The 19310-nt window shown below is 32.5% G+C and overlaps 1 protein-coding gene across 1 annotated transcript in view; it reads left to right on the forward strand.

Annotated features, from left to right (window-relative positions):
• The window catches only part of LOC129801045 (uncharacterized), an 80725-nt gene that overhangs the window by 50326 nt on the left and 11089 nt on the right, over positions 1-19310 (forward strand). Inside the window, 2 exon segments of the mRNA XM_055845804.1 lie at positions 13201-14692; positions 14695-15089. Of these exon segments, the coding sequence (XP_055701779.1) occupies positions 13563-14692; positions 14695-15089 (1525 nt within the window). The 5' untranslated portion in view covers positions 13201-13562.

Genomic DNA, 19310 nt, shown 5'->3' on the forward strand with positions numbered 1-19310 from the left:
TATAGCTTCTGTATTATCGGCTTTTCTTTGTATTGGTTCTTGTCTCGACTTCTTTAGCCAGTTTTAATCCTCGTTATGTTCTGAAATCACCAAAAAGTCGTGACAACAAACAAAATAAATAAAAGTCGATTATGTAGCAGAACTTGAGCAGAGTAAAGTGCTAAAAAAAACATGTTCATTTTTCATTAGAATAGCAATATTAAAATTCCGTAAAGAAGGTGTGAAATTTTATAAAATAAAAGATGTGTTCTAAAAATAAGGTAAATTTTTATTTTCTCAAAAAATATTAATCATCAAATTATATTTTGTCCCCTTTAAAGTGTAATCCCCCTCAGATTTAATACACATACCTGAGCTTTTTGTAATCCTCAAAGTCTGTCTCATGAGTGCGTTTTGATATGGCTTGAGCTCTTCCGACGATGTTGTCTTTGTTTCAACCAGTCGCAAAAAAGGGGAAAATTCCGAAAGTCTCGAAACTCAAAATCTCGAATAGCCAAAATCTCGAATGGCTTAAAATCTCGTTAAGCCAAAATCCCGAATAGGCTAAAATCCTGAAAATCCAAAATCTCGAATGGATCGAAATCCGGAATGGGTCAAAATTCGAAAATTCAAAATCCAAAAAAAAATCCTAAAGCCAAAAATTCAAACGCCACAATTTCGAAAGCCATTAGAATAGAATAGAATAGAATTTATTTGGTGATTAGTGCCCCGGTTGAATGCAACAAGTTGAGACTATACATCTCAAAACAAATTTCGGCTTTCGAAATTGTGCCTTTTTTGAATTTAACCTTCAGGGATTTTGGCCCATTGGGTTTTCAAAATTTCGACCCATTCGTGATTTTGGCTTTTGTATTTTTGCCGGCACCGGTTAGTAATATATTCTAAGCCTTTTGTAGAGAGCCTCAGTGGATCAGTTGGTAGATTAGTGTCTCTGTGACTGTGAGGTCTCGGGTTCGATAAGAAGATTTTTAGGTCTATAATGCCTTACTTAGGGTATTCTACAAGATACAAGACTATATTAAGAAAAAATTTCTTCTTGGGACTTTTCAAGTCCGTTAGAGCTTTTATTTTTTGACACTAGTTTGAATACAAATTTTTAGATCCATTTTTCAATAACAAAAAACATTAAAAAAAAAACCAACATAGTCTAAGGATCGAAATAGACTCAGAATGATCCTCGAGAATATTTAATCAATAAAATGTTACAATAAAGATTTATCGCAAACTGTCATACAATGAGGACACAGGATCGATTAAAGGTCGTTTGCTTAATTTTTCTTTATATCGACCGCTCAGACTAAGAAACGAATAACTCGCCGTAGGCAAATTTTGCAGGAGAGCAATTTGAAGCTGAAATTTTATATGCGGATTATAGTATTTTTGAAATTTAAAATATCTATAATTTTGAAAATAATTATCTTTCAAGTATAATATTCACTGGGAAGGTAGAGGGTATAAAGAAGTATCCAAAATGCGAATAATACGATTTTTGCAAAAAAAAAATCGAGTTGTTCGACTTATATTCTGAGTGGTCGATATAACCTTCTACTTACAAATTTTACAGAATAAATATTCTCGAGGATCAGCCTATGCAAAATACCTGATTATGTTAATATATTTTGGGGGCATGTGGACCAACACATCAAAAGAGAAAAATCGAAAATCGAATCTATATAACCTTCAAAATTTGAAAATTTACCTTATTTTTGAAAACACCTCGTTTCAAGACTTATGCCCTAGACACACTTACGATTTAAGCCGACAGACGACTTAGTGGAAAATTATGGAAATGTAGTTTAATCATTATTTCAAACATAATTACGCTGAGCCGTCTTTCCGCTAATCCTCAGGTCTGTAGAGGATCTTAGTGTAGTCTTTTGTCTTTTTAGTGTCGTGTCTTTTTAGTATTGTGAACTCGATCTGCATACAGAAATCGTAAAATCTACATATTGAGAACTCGTTTATGCTACTTGAATATTTATAAGCTATCTTACTTAATCAAGGCGTCTTAGTTTAACCCTACTCTCCCCTATAGTAGTAAGAGATTGAGTACACTACATCTTTGAAAAATTCACTAGAAAATCTCTTAGCTTTGTTTCTCTAGTTAAACGAGATTTTGGTAGAAATCTTGACTGCTCGCTCAGTTTATTTACTTCTAGCACATAAATCCCTTAGAAGCAAGGGAACCGTAAACACTGTAGATGGATTAATTTTGTGCACTATTCGCTGAGAATGAATTTCGACCATGAAGAGTGAAGCAAATAAGCTCTTGGACAGACCAGGCAAAAGTTGGAAGACAATAATTGCACATCCTCTACTTGGTCACGCAATTCATTTTTATTATTTGTACTCTGGATTCTGTGTGAAGATTTTCTTAATGAAATTGTGTGATATGTTGTGTGTCTTCAAACGACAAAATACGGGAAAATCTCTATAAAGGAACAAATAGCAGTTGTTCACATGAAAACTTTTCTCCTTCGTATTCTACGTTTTTCCTGCGAACTAAAAGGAAGATTTATGATGTTGTGCCTTTCTATTGACTTTGTCTATGAACACAACTTTTTTTTATGTCAGACTGCCTCTACATTATTATTATTTGCCCAAGTGGAAGTGTAAGACCGAAGAAATAGGCGAGTATTTGAGCAATTTATTTTCATGTAAAGTTTCTTTGGGATGTAAATTGATAAATATACAGCCAGAGGACTCATGTGTAAATCAAAGTTTCGGATGGAAATCTTATCGGGATAGTAGCACGAACTCATTTTGTCCTCAAGTGATTAAGCAGTGGAATTTGCTTCGGAAGAATATCTTCTCTAATTTGCAATTCGTAATTTGAATATCAATGATTTATCCTCAAGTTTTCATTGATCAAATTCTAAAAGTAATTACTTCTGTATTGAGAAATCTAATGTATCTTCTTGGATGATTAAATAATCGAATGAATTTGAATATATCAATAGGATCACTAAATCTAATGAAGAGAGAATGAAAATCAAGAAAGAAATCAATGCACAATTTGCATTAATGCAGATACACACAATTTTACCAGAGCTTTCGACACTTATCGTGTTTGCCTCAGTGGTTATTGGTTGGTCTTTTCTTTAGGATTTTTGTCACCAATTCCTCTGTTTTCTTGTGCCTCAGTTTTGAATTTGGTTAGGAGCTGACTAACAATTTTCTTCTTTCTTTCTTACACAGCAAACGGACTGGTACTTATACCAGTGTGTGTAACGATATCTTCCTTCTTGTAGTCTTTTAAAATCAAGAAATTATTAAATTCTTGCCAATATTGAATTTCTTAATCGATTTGGTTAACATTCCAATATCTTGATATCTGTTAAATCGTTAAAATCAATCAGAGAAATTCTAATACTTAAAATTCCTTTCACAAGAATATTTTTAAAATACCAATTTTATCACGAGAGAACACCAAATTTGATAAATTTCTCTATGCAAAAGAATTCTTTGACGTCTTAAATTCCTATTTTATTACAATTTTCTCATTTCAACAATACCTCATGCCAATTTTAGCCTATTCCGTAAAATTTTAATTTACATCGTTTCTTTTATCTCTCTCTATTTGCTCTGCCAGATATTTATTTGTAAGTCTATATATTTATAATACATAAAATGCAAATAATTTTTGTTTGGAAAGAAAATTCCATCTCTGAAATGTTGTCCCATTTTATTTTGAATTTTTGTGAGGATGACATAAAAACATCCATAAAAATTTCATTTAGATTTGAAATATTTTTGTATTTGTTTACGTGATCCTTTCCAAAATACAGTAAGCATCGATTTTTAATGTTATTATTGTCTTACATTTTCTCGCAGTTAAATTTCTTTAGGTTTCTTCTTTTTAGAAATTAATTGATGGCCTATAGAGCACAGATTAAATTTTTATCCAAGAAGCGAGATTGAAGCTTTAAGGCTTCGCACACAATATAGCTTTGAACACTTCATATTTGTCCTTAAGGGTACCTATTAAAAAATATTGCCATAGATAGATCAGATTCATTAAAAAAATGTGGAAAAATATGAAGTGTACGAAGCTAGGATGTGTGCGAATATACCTTTGAATGTTGAGCAGATTCGAAATTGGGATTTTTCTCTTATTTTTAAATGGAATTGAGTTACAGTGCCGCTCAATAACTTAAAGACACCCATTTTTTCATATTTTTACAAAAAAAAATAAACTAATAACCTTTAAAACAAGTATAAATTACAACTAGCGCCATCTAACAACCTATGTCTAAATTAGTTTTACCTTTTTTGACAGTTGGTAGCACTAGCCAGTTTAGATACTCATATCTAAAATCGTGAAAAACTGATACTAACATTAAATTGAGTATTTTGTTTATACAAATTACGCAAATTGTGCAATTCCAAAAAAATAGTAACAAAAACGTGTTTTAGCAACATACATTTGCTTGTTTTTATATAAAATAATAATAATAAAAACAGTTATTATAGGGCAAAGAATAGTGAAATAAGAAACTTGAACACTTTTTTTTCAATTCCATGGAATATTAGTGCGAAATGGGTAAAAAACGGTGTCAGTCGACTACAAAACGCAGTATTATCGTTTATTTGCACAAACAAAATGAATCCATAAGAAATATTGCACAAAAATCAAAAGTTGCCATAAGCGTTGTTGAGAGTGCCATCAAGATTTTCAAGAAAACTGATGGTTTCAGCAACCGAAAACGCTCCGATCGGCTCCAAACGACCACGACACTCGAGAAATATTGCCATAAATAGGATTTTGTTGAAATTTTGTCAAAAAGATGTTTTTTTACCAATTTAACATAACTTTGTCTTGCATTTTGTATGGAACAAACTTTTGACAAACTTTAACAAGATCCAGTTGGCCGCTGTTTTGACAAAACCTTTCCATATTCTGTATATGGAAGAACATCTTTTTTATAAGCTTGCCTTGTTAATTTGACAAAACATTTTGTTTTTCAGAGTACAATAAACCAGAAAATTTCTTTGTTAACCCGCATAAAGGCTTATCACAAAGTCTTTAAGACTTTTTGTTCTACGATACCTATTTCCTTTCTTAAGTCTTCTTCCTTTGAAATAGCCAATTTAATCTTAAACTTGTTAATAAATTACAACGTGGTAAGAATTTTTAGACATCCTTATTAAATAAATGTGGCTAAAAACTTTGACTTTATATTTAGGTTTTCTGGACAATGAATTTTTTATATCCATTCACAATCTGTTGAGCTGATTGCATGAATATTTTAATGGTCTAAAAGCGTTCAGCAAAACCTATGATGGGAAAGTTCTGGCATATCTTCTAAATTTGAAGAAATTACATAAATGTGGTTTTTGAAATGGGTTACGAATGGCATTTCTCCACCGAGCTCAGTTCAAACTTGAATCAATTTCGAGCTTTACATTGTATTTGCTGCCACGTGAAAATAATTCAGCAAGTTCCTATGTATTATGTTGCTATCCAATCTATTTTGATGGAAATACCGGTTAATATTGAAATTTCAATGGGCAAATCATCCCAATGGATGAGGTTGTCTTCACAAGTATAGCGAATAAAACACTCATCTTACGTCATTTCGATGGCAAAAGATGTACAAAAGGGGTTGAGAATTCCCCATTGTAGAAACGTCCCATAAAGATCGACCACATAGTCATTTTGTGATGGAAGTCAGAAGGGATTTAGATATCGTTATGGGGATGAGGTCAAAAATATAACACCTTATATTCATTTTTGATCCGTCGTCAACGTAAAAGTATATACCCATCAAAAAGTATTCCTAAAATGAGGCGAAAAAGGAAGCTAAAGGATTTTCTGTCATAATCTGTATTGGAGCTCATCCAAGGGTTTGCTTTATGGTTTAGTCATAGGATAGAAAAAAAACTGTTTTGGTAAATTTGAAATATTTCAGCAATATTGCAAAAATCTATGTTTTTCACTTTTTTTCCTAAATAAAATTCCGAAAATTATATAAATTTAAATATCGGTTTTTTTTTTAATTTGCTCCAAATTTCAAAATTGTACACTTTGTACAGAAAAGGTCCTTAACTCTTTCGTCTCTTTTGGGACTCTGAGTACCCAAAGCAGCATATGAATGTTCTGTGAAAAACAATGTTTTTTAATTATTCAGAACGGATAAAAATTCTATTTTTGTGGATGATTACAAACTATAAGGATGTTCAAATGTAAGATATTTTTTTGTAGGACCTCAATTAATTCCTGAGCTTAAATATTTTTGATTAAAAAATGGTGAAACTGGCTTGCAGCATATGCTGCGGTCCGGAAAGAGTTAATAAAAAAATAATAATAATATTAAATCAAAGAAAATGTTGTTTAATCTTGTTGTGTAACAATTTACTATAAATAAAGCAATAAACCATTTAAACATGGTCAGAATAAATCAAATTGTCAAGTCAACGTATAATTTTTTTAAACAATATTGAAAAATATGTAAAATTCTAGGCTAAATATCAAACTCCAAAATAATTTGTGTTTGCTAAGAACCTGAGACAAATACATAAACACACACATTATGTGTATATTAAAATATTATAAGATGAAACAAAAGAATAAAAACGGTTAAATTAAAAAAAAAACTTTACTAATATGAAGTGAATTAATTTCTTACGAATCAATAATGAATAAATACTTTTTAGCGCTTTAGCTTTATTTAATAAAAAAGAAAATAATAAAATGAATTTACTTTTACAAGAAATTAGATTGACTTATTCTATATTTCATGTCAGATATTTCTTGTACAAAGGATTTATTCGGAATTTACTGACAATGATGATATTGGAATTTGGAAACAGTTGAATACATAGTATTATGAAACTGTTTTCATTCCATGCAATTGATATTAAATTAGTAAAAATAATGTTATAAAAGAAAATATTGTGTAGGGTCTCATCGTAATAAAGACATAAGATTCTCTACACTTCAATTAATTATGGAATTATGGAATTATGTATGGAATTTTTAACAGAATTGGAGTTGAGATTGTCGGGTAGACTAAGGGGCTCAAAAGAACCTAGATGGCTGATCACCTGCGAACTTAAGTACACTCCCTTTTTTTTAATCTAAAATCTAAAAAGAACCTAAGACAACTTTTAATGAGTAAAGTAGAAATTTCAATAACAAATAACTCAGGCAAGTGCAAGAACTAAAACAGGTTTTAGTACTTAGGCAAGTATTAAAACCTGTTGATAGTTTTGGAGTCGTACTGTAAGACAACTTAAGACTCTAAAAGCAGCATAAATTGTACCAAAGCGAAAATAAAGAGTTTTTAATTGTCCCATTATCTAACTTTTTATATAAATTGTATAAATTATAACTATTTCTGTAAAATCAATACTAAGAGAAATTTAGTATTTGCTTTTTAATTATCATGCATTGAAATTGATGTTGCTCAAGATATCGATTTTGATAGCTTAGCTTAAACTGTCCGATAGCTTAGGCCTCCTCGAGCGTGAATTTTTGAAGCAAATTCTACAATAAAGTTTAATTGTCGTCCGGATTTGTTAAAATTAACGCAGGATTAGGCCTAGATATGTAGTTTGATCACTGTTGTATAGCCTATGCCATGTTTTGCAATCATATTATTGGACCAAAATCCGTTTTTGATACATTATACAAGTTATAAAGGCCATTTTTTGGGGTAAAATTTTATTTTACATATTATTACGTAAATATAAGTGGAATATAACGGCTTTTGTACCAATGCATCCTTTTAAAGGCCTTTAAAAACATATTAATCCTTTTTCCATAAAATCCTAATAAGGCAGGAGAAAATAAAGTTTCAATCAAAATTATAGGGGGAAATGGAGCACCTTTGAAAATAGGTACCTTTGAAAATAAACTTTTTCTCCTATTTTTAAGAGGAATTAAGGTTTATCATAAAGTTATTTAGCTTCACAATGGGTTTGTAAAGCAAATAAATTCACGGTAAGGCTCAGTTCCGTTTAAAAATAGGAAAAAAAACATTTTTAAATCTGCCCCAATTCAATGGTGAGATATTAAATGTTTTAAAAAAAACTGTCAAACATTGGATAAATTTAGTCTGTCATTATAAGAGAAAGCCTTTAGGCTTTGCACATACTCTGGCTTCGAACGCTTTATATTTTTCCCATTGTGTGACTTAAAACCAGCTATTTTACCAACATTGCCATAGATAGGTTAGATTCATTAAATAAATATGTAAAATATATGACGCGTTCCGAGCCAGAATATATGCAAAGCCTGGAAGCCTTCCCCTAAATCAAATTTATGGTAGTGTCCTATTCAAGAAGTGCAAATGAATAAACTACAGAAGATTGAAAATTGTTGTAAATTCTTAATGATCATTAAAGAATTATTTCAATTTCCACATTAGTGTGATGAAATTTCTCCCAAATGGCTCTTCCTTTAGAAATTTGCATTATAAAGTGTCTCTATGGAAGGTTGAGATTCCCATTGAAATTCTTAACCATTGTGAAATTTCTTGAAATATTAATACCATCAATAGAGAGAACATTTATTTCAGGAGAAAATCGTCAGGTTCAGACAGTCTCAAAGTTAACCCACATCAGTTGGATTAGATTATGAAAATCCATTGAGAAGAGAGTGAAAATCCTCATTTGCTTATGAGTATTTTTAGGTAGTTGGAAAAGTATTTGGGGTGAGACAGTTGGATTGTAGAATGATAAAAAGTCGTGAGAGAATGGATCAATTTTCGAATTGTACAATGAATGCCAGAATTAAATTGGCATTTCCTCCTAACAGACACAATTGTACCTTTGATGATGATGAAGATAATTCGAGAGAGGTTGGAGTATCGCACAATGATTCACAATTCGTGCGTGTCTTATTCTTATAGTGGGCGAAACCATCATTAACTTCTTTTTCATGCCTTATATACAAATGATTCGCCCCCAACGCAGTTTGGCACAAGAAGTCAATCTAGCGTTAGCATGAATTTTCAATGAACACCCCCATTTCCTTCCTCTCTTGATTCAAATTTGACTTTCCTTTATGGACACTTCTTCCTAATGGAATTCACAAGGATGCTTCTTTTCTATCATTTCTTTTGGAGTATTCGAAGTATTTGTCATCTCAGAATTTCTTTTCTCGGAATTTTGTGCAAGACTGCACTACGAATCAAATTTACATCGTTTACGATTTTTCATTTCTGTCAGAGGACACAAATGGTCATTTTTCACTGACGTTTTTGTCCCAAACAAGTGTATTAATTTTACTGTAACGGATTGTTTATGGTGTCATGCAGTAGAAAAAATGATAAATATAAATCGTGGAATAGTTTAACTTGTGATTTTAATGCTTTACTCAAAACAGTACGGAAATAATACATTCAAATTTAGAATTAAAAATTAATGCCTTAGGCACACATTTTAGCTCGATATAATTTCTTCAAATCAAAATTCACTTCTATTTCATTCTCAACAGATTTGCATAACCGGAAATATGCATAAGTGCAAAATCGAACTGAATTAAATTTAATTTCGTGTGATGTTCAAAAGAAAAAGAAGAAGAGTGCGAAAGAGTAGGATAGACGTATGCAAAGTTTTCAAGAAAGAAAGGGATGTAAATTTTGACTTTATGAAATTTTCCTGATCTAAAAGGTATGCCGGAACAATAATTTACGAATAGAACAGGTTAGAATCATTTTAACCCTTTCAAAGCCTCAAATTTAGATAAATAAATTAAAATAGGGTAAGTGTACCAAATTTCGGTCAGCTTGCAATTCCTGTCACTTTTTTTCTCGAATAGAAATGAATTTTTAGCTTTTACATAGGGTAAGTGTGCCAAATTTCGGCATAGTTGCATATAAGCACCAAAGTCCTAAATTTGAAATGCAATATTTTTAATTCATATTGATATTTTTTTGTTACTTCCTTTTCGGGAAGGTTGTGTGGAACCTTGAAAACTTATTTATCATCTTTGTTTTCTTTAAATAACTTGCTAAAATATTGAAAAATTTATAATAATATGGACATTGCATTGGGTAGTATTCCGGACACTTTGAGTGAAATACCGGCCACCTTTTTTCTGACCACCTTTTGTGACACAACGGATAGAAAATTTCAAAACGTCAAACGGAACGAGTTTAATATTTAGTTTAATACGTTTATATGACCCACAAGCCTTGAGATCTTTCGTGTAATTTGTCCTGAAGACCTGAAGAGTAGCATCTCAAATTTACGCACAGATTTCCGTAGCAATTTGCCCTTCCTGACCTCTTCCAAGGCCTTTTCCACATCATCTTTTTCATAGAAGCGATGGTTTTTTCTCTGGACATTGTAGAACTCAGAAATTGAAAAGAAAAACATAAAATCAATAATAAATTTAGAAAAGCAAAAAATGTTGCCGGAATAGGCAACACTACCTCACCGGAGAGACGCTGACAAAGTATATACTTTTTTACGCGAAATACAGGATCCAGCTGGGAAATTTCACCCAAAATTTAAAGAATTATTCACTATTAACATAAACAGAATCAATCTTTAATGAAAACTAATCAATTTTCATGAAAAACACCGAAGGAAAACCTTTTGCACTTCACCACAAATCGTAAAACCGCTAGAAACACAATCGATCTGTCACATTTTTTGTAAGACTTTTTACACATTGAGTTTTTACAACGCAATTTATATTCAAATTATACCTAAAATTTAACGGTCTTTGTGTTAATACATCCAAAAATGAATAAATATTTAAAAGCAAAGTGAATTTATTGACTATTCGAAGATTACATACATAATTTTAATAAATTTATTTCCAGGCCCGAAATTACACTCAAAGTGGCCGAAATTAAAAGCTGGCCGAAATTTTGCACACTTCCCCTACGCTAGAGGCTCTAAAGATTATATACAATGCATGATTACGATTAAAATTTGTGTATGAGTCGGTTATACACCTTTCGGAACCGCTACACCAAGATCACTTATTTGGGCCCATTATGCACTCCTCATTCCTCATTCTCCTGTTCTACCTTAACCCCCAAAGCGGTAAACGTGCTGTGCCAATAGATGTTTCTTTAACCTTATATCCAAAAATCAGAAAAGAAATCACACAATGAGATTTTTACATAAAAAAAATTGTTTTTGGTCGAGTTACAAAGTCGACTAGTCGAGTACTAGTTCCTTCGCAAACCTTAAGTAGCTATCTCTAAACATTTAGCTTCTATGAATAAACACAGGCGTACAAACAGAAAAATGATATAATTTTTCTAAAAAAAAAGAGATTTCCAAAATTATAGGAAATATTACTTCCTGAAAATCATAATGAAACGAAAAATCATAATGAAAAATCCCCTGATGCAGAGTTCGAACAAAAAAAAGGCTTAAATTCACTCTTTAAATAATATTGCGGTCAATTTGCAGCTAATTCCACTTGGAATATCCCTTCACGCAACATTTTTTGAAAACCATAAGTTAATTTACGAGGATTATTCTGGTATTTAAATATCAACCAACAGTCTATTGATAACTCATTTTTCAATTAAAACTTTGGGTCTCTTAATTGAATGAGTATCTCTAAATTGATTTTCTGCTTGAATGTGTTCAATTTTGTTTATTAAAGACTGTTCCTATTTCAACACTATAATTGGAATATTATATGTATATAATTTTCCCACAATTCCTAATTAAATGTTCTCTTATTTGTTTCTTTCTCCGATTTCTATAAATGTATATCGTAACACAAGAAAGCTCATGTTTGTTCTTCTACTTGATTCACTAAATATAATGAGATTAAGCTGTATCTATTATACAAGGACGTGCATTATTTTTAGCTTCAAACAATGTAATCATTTAGACGAATACTGAAAGAAAGTCTATCCTGAGAATTCTAATTATACTACACAAGCAAGACACGTTGTATACTTATGAAGTTTGTTTTTCCATGTAAAAAAAAACATTGTGAGTTGTCTTTTATATCTATACTTCTATCTATGTAACATATTTAATAAATGTAGAGAAAGTATTATTATATGCTCACGGGTTCAAATATTTCGCAAAGTTTTGTACCAGTGTATAATTTTTTTCTTATCGGCTCACAAGGAATTTGAATGAATGTACAGATCACCTAAAAAGATTACCTCTAATATCGTATGGATTATCCTATTCCAAGCGAAGATTAATTTATAATCGATTCATAAACCAATTCACTATTCATTATGAATACTTTAGGATTGATATAGGATTCTTAAACTTTTTAATGAGTATAAACTTATGCCAATTAGGGTAAGTGTGCCAAATTTCGGCATAGTTGCATGCAAGCGACAAAGTCTCAAGTTTGAAATGTTATATTTTTAATACAAATTGAATATTTTTGTTACTCTTTTATAAGGAGTGTTGCTTGGAACTTTGCAGACAGTTTATCATCTTTATTTTCTCTGAAATCATTCTAAATACATTTTAAAATGAATAAAAATGTAGACATGGAATTGGTGGCCTATTTCGGCCACCTTCATTCTCATAGTTCCTTGCCCTTCCAGAATTCTTTCAATATCTTTTAAAGATCATCTTGCTCGACGAAGCGACCTTTTTTGTTATTTTTTTTGCATTGTACAATCTCAAGAGTATGCAAAAACTAAAAAATCATGGAAAAATTCGAGAAACAAAAAATATGGTCGAAATTTCAAGCTGGCCGGAATTTGGCACACTTACCCTAGCTAAGAACTGATTACGATTTTGAGTGATTAAATTAACTGTTGACCAGGATCAAAGAACTTATACCAGTATTTCAAACTCAGTAATACTTCTTTTTAGAGATTTATCCATTTACAACTTCTCCTCTGTAAAACAAAAACCTCTGGACATATAAACTTTATTTAATAATTTTGTCGCTCACACCAAAAAAATAAGACTATTTTATCAAGAATATAGCACGTTCAATAGGCTCCTTTTGCTCTGAGCTACTAATTTATTAAATTTTCAAAGTACAATTCACAAAATTGAATTTCACAATAATCGTCTCATGTATTGACAATATTTTTAAATTCTTTGTAATTACATTGTGGATTATCTCATAATCTGGGCAAAAAGTCATTTTCTTCATATTTTCACCTCTACCACGGTGGTGTTTTTCCCAAAGAAATATTACTCAAAGCACCGCAATATGTAGCTTGTCCATTATTCAGGGGAAATGGCTATAAAGTTAGTGCAGGAAAATAGTATCATAAACTCTTATCTTGTTTATAGAGCGGTATTAAAGAAGCAGTATTACTATACCTACATTATGACAATAAATTTTTGGTTTTAAAGTAAATGAAAAGGAAATGAACAGTAAAATTGTGCAGGAGGTAATAATAAAAAGTGAGAAAATCAAAAGACAAGAATCCACCAAGAGTGACAATAATACCACAATTTGAAGTGAAGATTTTGACAAAAAAAAATACATATATCCTATAGCAGGACTTTTAAACCTCCGATATTTAGTGAGTCTTCCGAGTGTATAAAAGTGAGACTTATTTTATACCCTAACACATCGTCAACAAAATATAGTTATATTCTTTGAGAGATTAGTATATCGCGAAACGAGTGCCATTGCTATAAGAATCAGAATGGAGCCTGAAGGGCGTCAGGAGGTGGTTACGGGGACGAAGAAAAGACCACCGAAGCTGAAAAACACTGATCGCACAATATCCATCACCATTGAGAACTACAAGCCACCTGCTCCTGTAATTGTGGACGATGGCATGATTCTCGAGGAGATGGACAGCCTTCCACCGCATCCGTCATCAGCGCCCCTGGATGACTACAACCCGCCGAACATATTTTACGTGGACGGTGGCAGTACTGGCGCCATCAGCTACGAAGATTGTCCACATTCACTCTATGCCGCCCGTAGGAGTAGCTTTCGACGATCCGATACACTCGACGTAAGTGCTCCGGGTCTTCTGCAGATGCGTAAAACACGATCGTTTCACTTAAATGAACCGCCAACGGTTGAGGATGTACTGAATGCACGTCGTACGAGTAGTAGTGTTCGAAACTCCATGCTGTATCCCAATGAGTTAGCGGTGGCACCACTAGCAACCCCCGAACACTCTCCTTCGTCCGATCGAAGAAACTGCTCAATGCATCGTTCTTTCAATGATCCTCAAAAGCAGAGGATTATGAGCCGGAGGGATGCTATGAAATGTCACTCTTTTAGCGAAAACATCTACCCAGATGACAGTGAGGAACGACGAAAGGATGTCAAAAAGTTTAGTTCGGCCAATGTATCCCTGGAGAACGAACTCTTCAGATCACGAAGCAATAGCCGAAGTCGTAGTCAACAGGAAGATGAAACTGTGGACATCCGAGTGGAATATAGTCCACGTCCGAGTGCCGTTCTCAAGCGTCAAATGACAACGGTTATGTCGACAGAACCAGTTGCTCATGCTCTCAGTAGATCATCCCGAACAGCTAAGAGTTTCTACTTATCACCGGCATCGTATGATGAACTGCGTGCAGTATCTCCGAGAAGATCTCCAGCAGATGCAAGAAAAGTGTATAGTTCGAGTATGAAGTACAAGATGGACAAGGAAAATACAGGTTTGGTGCCAACAGGTGGTGCTAAGAAATCTAAAAGTTTCATCGCGGATGCCTTACCTGTACCACGTGCTTTTGAACTGGAACGCAACATATCACCGTACGGCTGGGATCGGGGAAAACTCTTTCCACCGATGAGATCACAAAGGTGCAAAGGAGTCCAAGGTTAACGCAGAGCATCAAACTTCCTGAAACACGATCATCGTACGAAAGTCGACGGAGTTCTCTCGGTTTCGATACGCTAGGTGAAGTCGACTATGACGCAGTGCTGAGGTCCTACCGACAAGGTCATCGTACACGTCGAAAGAGTTCTACGGCATCTCGGGGAAAGGCGAAACGTCCTACGGACTTTGATGAGAGTGACGAAAGTGTTCGAAAACGCAAAAAGATCGTATGCATCGTTACAACGGTGTTTGTTAGCCTAGTCTTTGCTACAGTATTTGTGGTAATAGTGTCACTAGCCCACTCTAGTGGAACAAGTCAAACGCACACCAAATCTCCGAAGATCTACCCACTAAATAGGGGACTTCCTCTGCACTACAATGGTATATATTGTTTTTTTTTTATATATCCCTTTTTTCATTAGTACAAATGCAAAATATTAAATACTAAATTTTAATTTAAATGAAATGAATGAATGAAGCGGGTAAACATTCAACAGTCTTATGGCCTCTGCACACTAGAGAAATTTATGTCCATATTGAAGAGTTTTTCCTACACAATCGTAGGGAATTGGCTTCAATATGGACATAAATTCCTCTTGTGTGTAGAGGCCATTAGTCTTGATAGAATTTCTTCCCATAGCATCATTTCCATTCTACCGTATAATTTTAGTTGCAAGTTCATCACTTTTTTTGATACTTTGCAAATTCAGTATTTCAAGAATAACACAAACCTTTCGTATAAATACCTATGAATAAATTCATCTATAAACATATCCTGTATAAGTACCACAATAAAGAGAACCAGGATATTCTCTAGAAACCTCTTCAGATCAGTGAGGGATTGTGTCTTTGCATATTAATTTCCTTCATAAAATCATGGAGTACGACATAGAATTTTGAATATGAATAAGCAAAATGTACGCAAATTTACACATTCGACAGGAGATTTATTCCATCATCCCCTATCTGTTCTCTACGCGTGTCCCATTGTACCTCCCAGGAGGGGTGAACATTTTAGCCAGAAGCCCTTCCCCCAGGTCGGAAATTACCTGAGAGGAATGATGAGAAATTAAGGCTTGTAGGCGTTTATACAGATGATTTTTTTGCAACACGCGCGCACTTGCAAAACGTTTTTCATTGCTATAATGAAATTTTGTTTGTTTGTTCAGGATTTCTCAGCTGGACAAATAATTCAGTTTTTAATTTTTTTTTATTTTGACAAAACTCTTTGCTCCTTTGTGCTAAGGATTTTCTATTATATCATATAGGGAAACAATGAATGGAAAGAAGCTACCAACACTTGTTGAAAAATCAAGGTGAAGTCATTTTTGAGTGTAGAACGCTTGATGAAACGCGTTTAAATTATGTTATTCAAAGCAAAACATCATTGTAGAGATAAGAAAGTTGTTTGAAGTTCATGCAACAAAGGAAAATTGCTTTCATTTACTTTCTCACTGGAAACTTTGTCTGAGCTTTTCCTGGTATGGGTATAGGCTTTTCATACTGGAACAGAGAAGCATAAAAATGATTTATATGAAGCCTCTGGCGTAGCTTCTTAAATCTTTCTGCCTCTTCAGTTATTCATTTCGGGTGATTATTTAAGAAGAAAAAAAATTCCTTACACAGCTCTATGGACACGTTTTATTGTCCAATAACTTAGAGTGGAAAAATAAATAATTGCAAGTTCGCACCTGTAGTTCTCCACCAATTGAGATGTCTCTTTTGTCAATACAGTATGGTTTCTTTTTTGGGAAACAAAAACTTCAGGATTTTTCATTAAAATTCTATGAGTGTCTCACAGAACATTCAGCACCTTGTGGACGTGTTTGGAAAGTAAGATTTGCCCCATCAATGGAATAATGACGAAATTTACGAAATTGATTTATTCTAAATCGACACAAAAGGCTCCTTGTAAAGATATTAAATATTCAATTTAACAAATATTTTCCTTTTAATTTGTTTTGCATAAAAAAGGCAATGAAAATGAACTTTGTGAAATTAAGAAAAAAGGCGTTCTAATGCTGCAATATTTTTGTATTCAAAGCTGTACAGTGTTACTGTACATGTACAATTTTCTCACTTTAGTAGAATCATGATATCTCAATTTTTACGTTTCCACACCACAAAAGCTATTTCTAGGTAACTTATGTTGCGAGTATACGTGTGCAACAGAAGCATTACAAGCTGAATGTGTTTTTCCCAGGGAATGCAAAAGGTGTAAATTTCCACGTGTCTTCCGCACTTTCATGATTCTCGCGTAAAATCAAGGAATTTCCCGTATTTCATCCTGGCAAAAATGACACAAAGACATTACCATAAATCTCAAAGTGTATTTGTTTTGTGTCTGCTGAAAGCAATTTCCATCACCCAAAGGAAAAGCAGTCAAAGACAGGGACTTTTCGAAGGATTCCCATTATATTATTTCCTTCGCAACTCAGGATATTTTTGTTCCATAAATTTTTTGATAAATCTATCAATTAGTTATTCGATGCTTTATTAAACTGAAGAATAAAAAAATACATAAACATTTTAATATTATAAAATTTCCCTAATTAGAAGAGTATAGGGGAAAGTAATCACCCTTAGAACATTCATGCCTTCGAATAATGTGAATTTCTCTTACTGTTCCTTAAGAGATTTTCACATGATTATCACATAATTAACAATAATTGATAATAAGCTAACTAATATTTAATAGAAATGTTTAAGGCTCTTAGGAAAACTTAAAGAAAATTCACATTATTCGAAGGCGTGAACGTTCGAAGGGAGAGCACGTGGAATAACCGGCTATCGCCATGTTTAGGAAAAAATTAAATTCATTTAATCATAACTTTTGAATCCTTGTTACAAGATAAGTCAAATTTGACACAAAGTTACTTAGATGTATTGGCTGTAGATATGTGAAAACAATAATCTTAGAACATAACGCTGGACTACTTAAAAAACTGATTTTTATTAATAATGCAAAAATAACCATTTCATCGCCACTTTTTACCACTTTTCGCCAGTTTTGTAAAATTTGTAACCACTTCTCGCCACCCACTTGAAAAGAACCACACTCGGTTATTTTAGGCATGAAAAGAATACATTCACCATTTCTCTTTCCTTGTGATCACTTTATTATTACTCTCTTTAAATGATTTTTCTTCACTTTTACTTGAGAAATCAAATTATCGGGCTTTTGCAGAAAGTAAACAATGCAGATTTGACAACTGAGAATGTACGAAGTGAAGTTAGCGTCGCCTATTGAAAAGATATGGCGACAGGTGGTAAAATCAATTCCAGAATATTGCCACTTCTCGCCATGCCTCATTTTTATACAAAAATAATATAAAATGAAATATTAATTGACTAAATACAAATTTTATGTATTCCACAAGTGCAATTAAATATTCAATAGACAAATTATTTACCCAAATAGGTGTTTTTGGCCTGATGAAAATTTGACGACATTTAGTACATTTGGTAAGAGATGTTGGATTCGATGCACTTGCTTAAAATATTGCTCTAAAAAGTGATCAAAATCGTGAATCCAAAACGAATAATTATTATTTTTCGATTCTATGCGTAGAAGCAGAAACAATACAAAAAAATTGCGACTCATTTATTTCATGAATTGCGAAAAATAGCGATTTCAATGTAAGTGGCGAGAAGTGGGGCACTGGCGAGAACTGGTGATTCCACCCTAATGATCTATCTTATGGCTAAGAAATGACGAACTAGCTCTTTGCAACAAATAGAAAATTTGCTTTGTTTGAAGGTTCACTCTGTGCGAAACATGCCAACATTCCCCTAGTGACCTCAAGGCGACCGGTTCCTAAACTCGACCGGTAGAGTTATTTATTCAATTTATTTATATTTGCTGTAATATTTAGCATAAGATCTAACATTAATAGGTCAATTATTCCATACATAATACGAATTAGTGACAATTTCATAGAAATTGACCATAAAACATTCAAATATTGACCACCAGTGTCGAGTAAAGGAACCGGTCGACTTTAGGGCACTTTCTTATATTACGAAAATTGTTTTTGAAAAAAGCACAAACTTTTACGAACTTATTTGTGGATTATACAATTTACAAACATCTCAAGGCCCCAATAGAAATTTACAAACATTTATGAACAATTTAACGAAATATTTTTTTCCCTGTATCAATTTTGTTTTCCATTGGATTTACTTTAATAATTTAATAACAATAAAATATCAAAAACATTTATGATCAGTAAAATATTCTATTTCGGTTATTAAAACATGCAAAATTTATTTAAAAGTTCTATAGCCTCTGAATTGTACCTTTGCAAATAATATCTTAATCGTTTGAAATTTAAGAAAAAGATGAAATTGTTTTTTTAGAAAAAAAACTACAGTCAGTCCAATGCAAGCAAATCATTAAAATTAATCCTCAATTAAAAACGCTATTACTTTCATTTTGACTTTTCCTATGAAAGATTTTATATTTTTTTTTATTTAGTGTAAATACAACTTTAAAACAAAATATTTATAACAAATTTAAAAATTCTATAAAGATTAGACATGGAAAAGTTGGGTTGTTTCGGATAAAGTTTCGTGTTTCAAACGATATGTGGAACAGATTTAAAACGCAAT

This window comes from Phlebotomus papatasi, chromosome 2, assembly GCF_024763615.1.
Source record: "Phlebotomus papatasi isolate M1 chromosome 2, Ppap_2.1, whole genome shotgun sequence".
NCBI lineage: Eukaryota > Metazoa > Arthropoda > Insecta > Diptera > Psychodidae > Phlebotomus > Phlebotomus papatasi.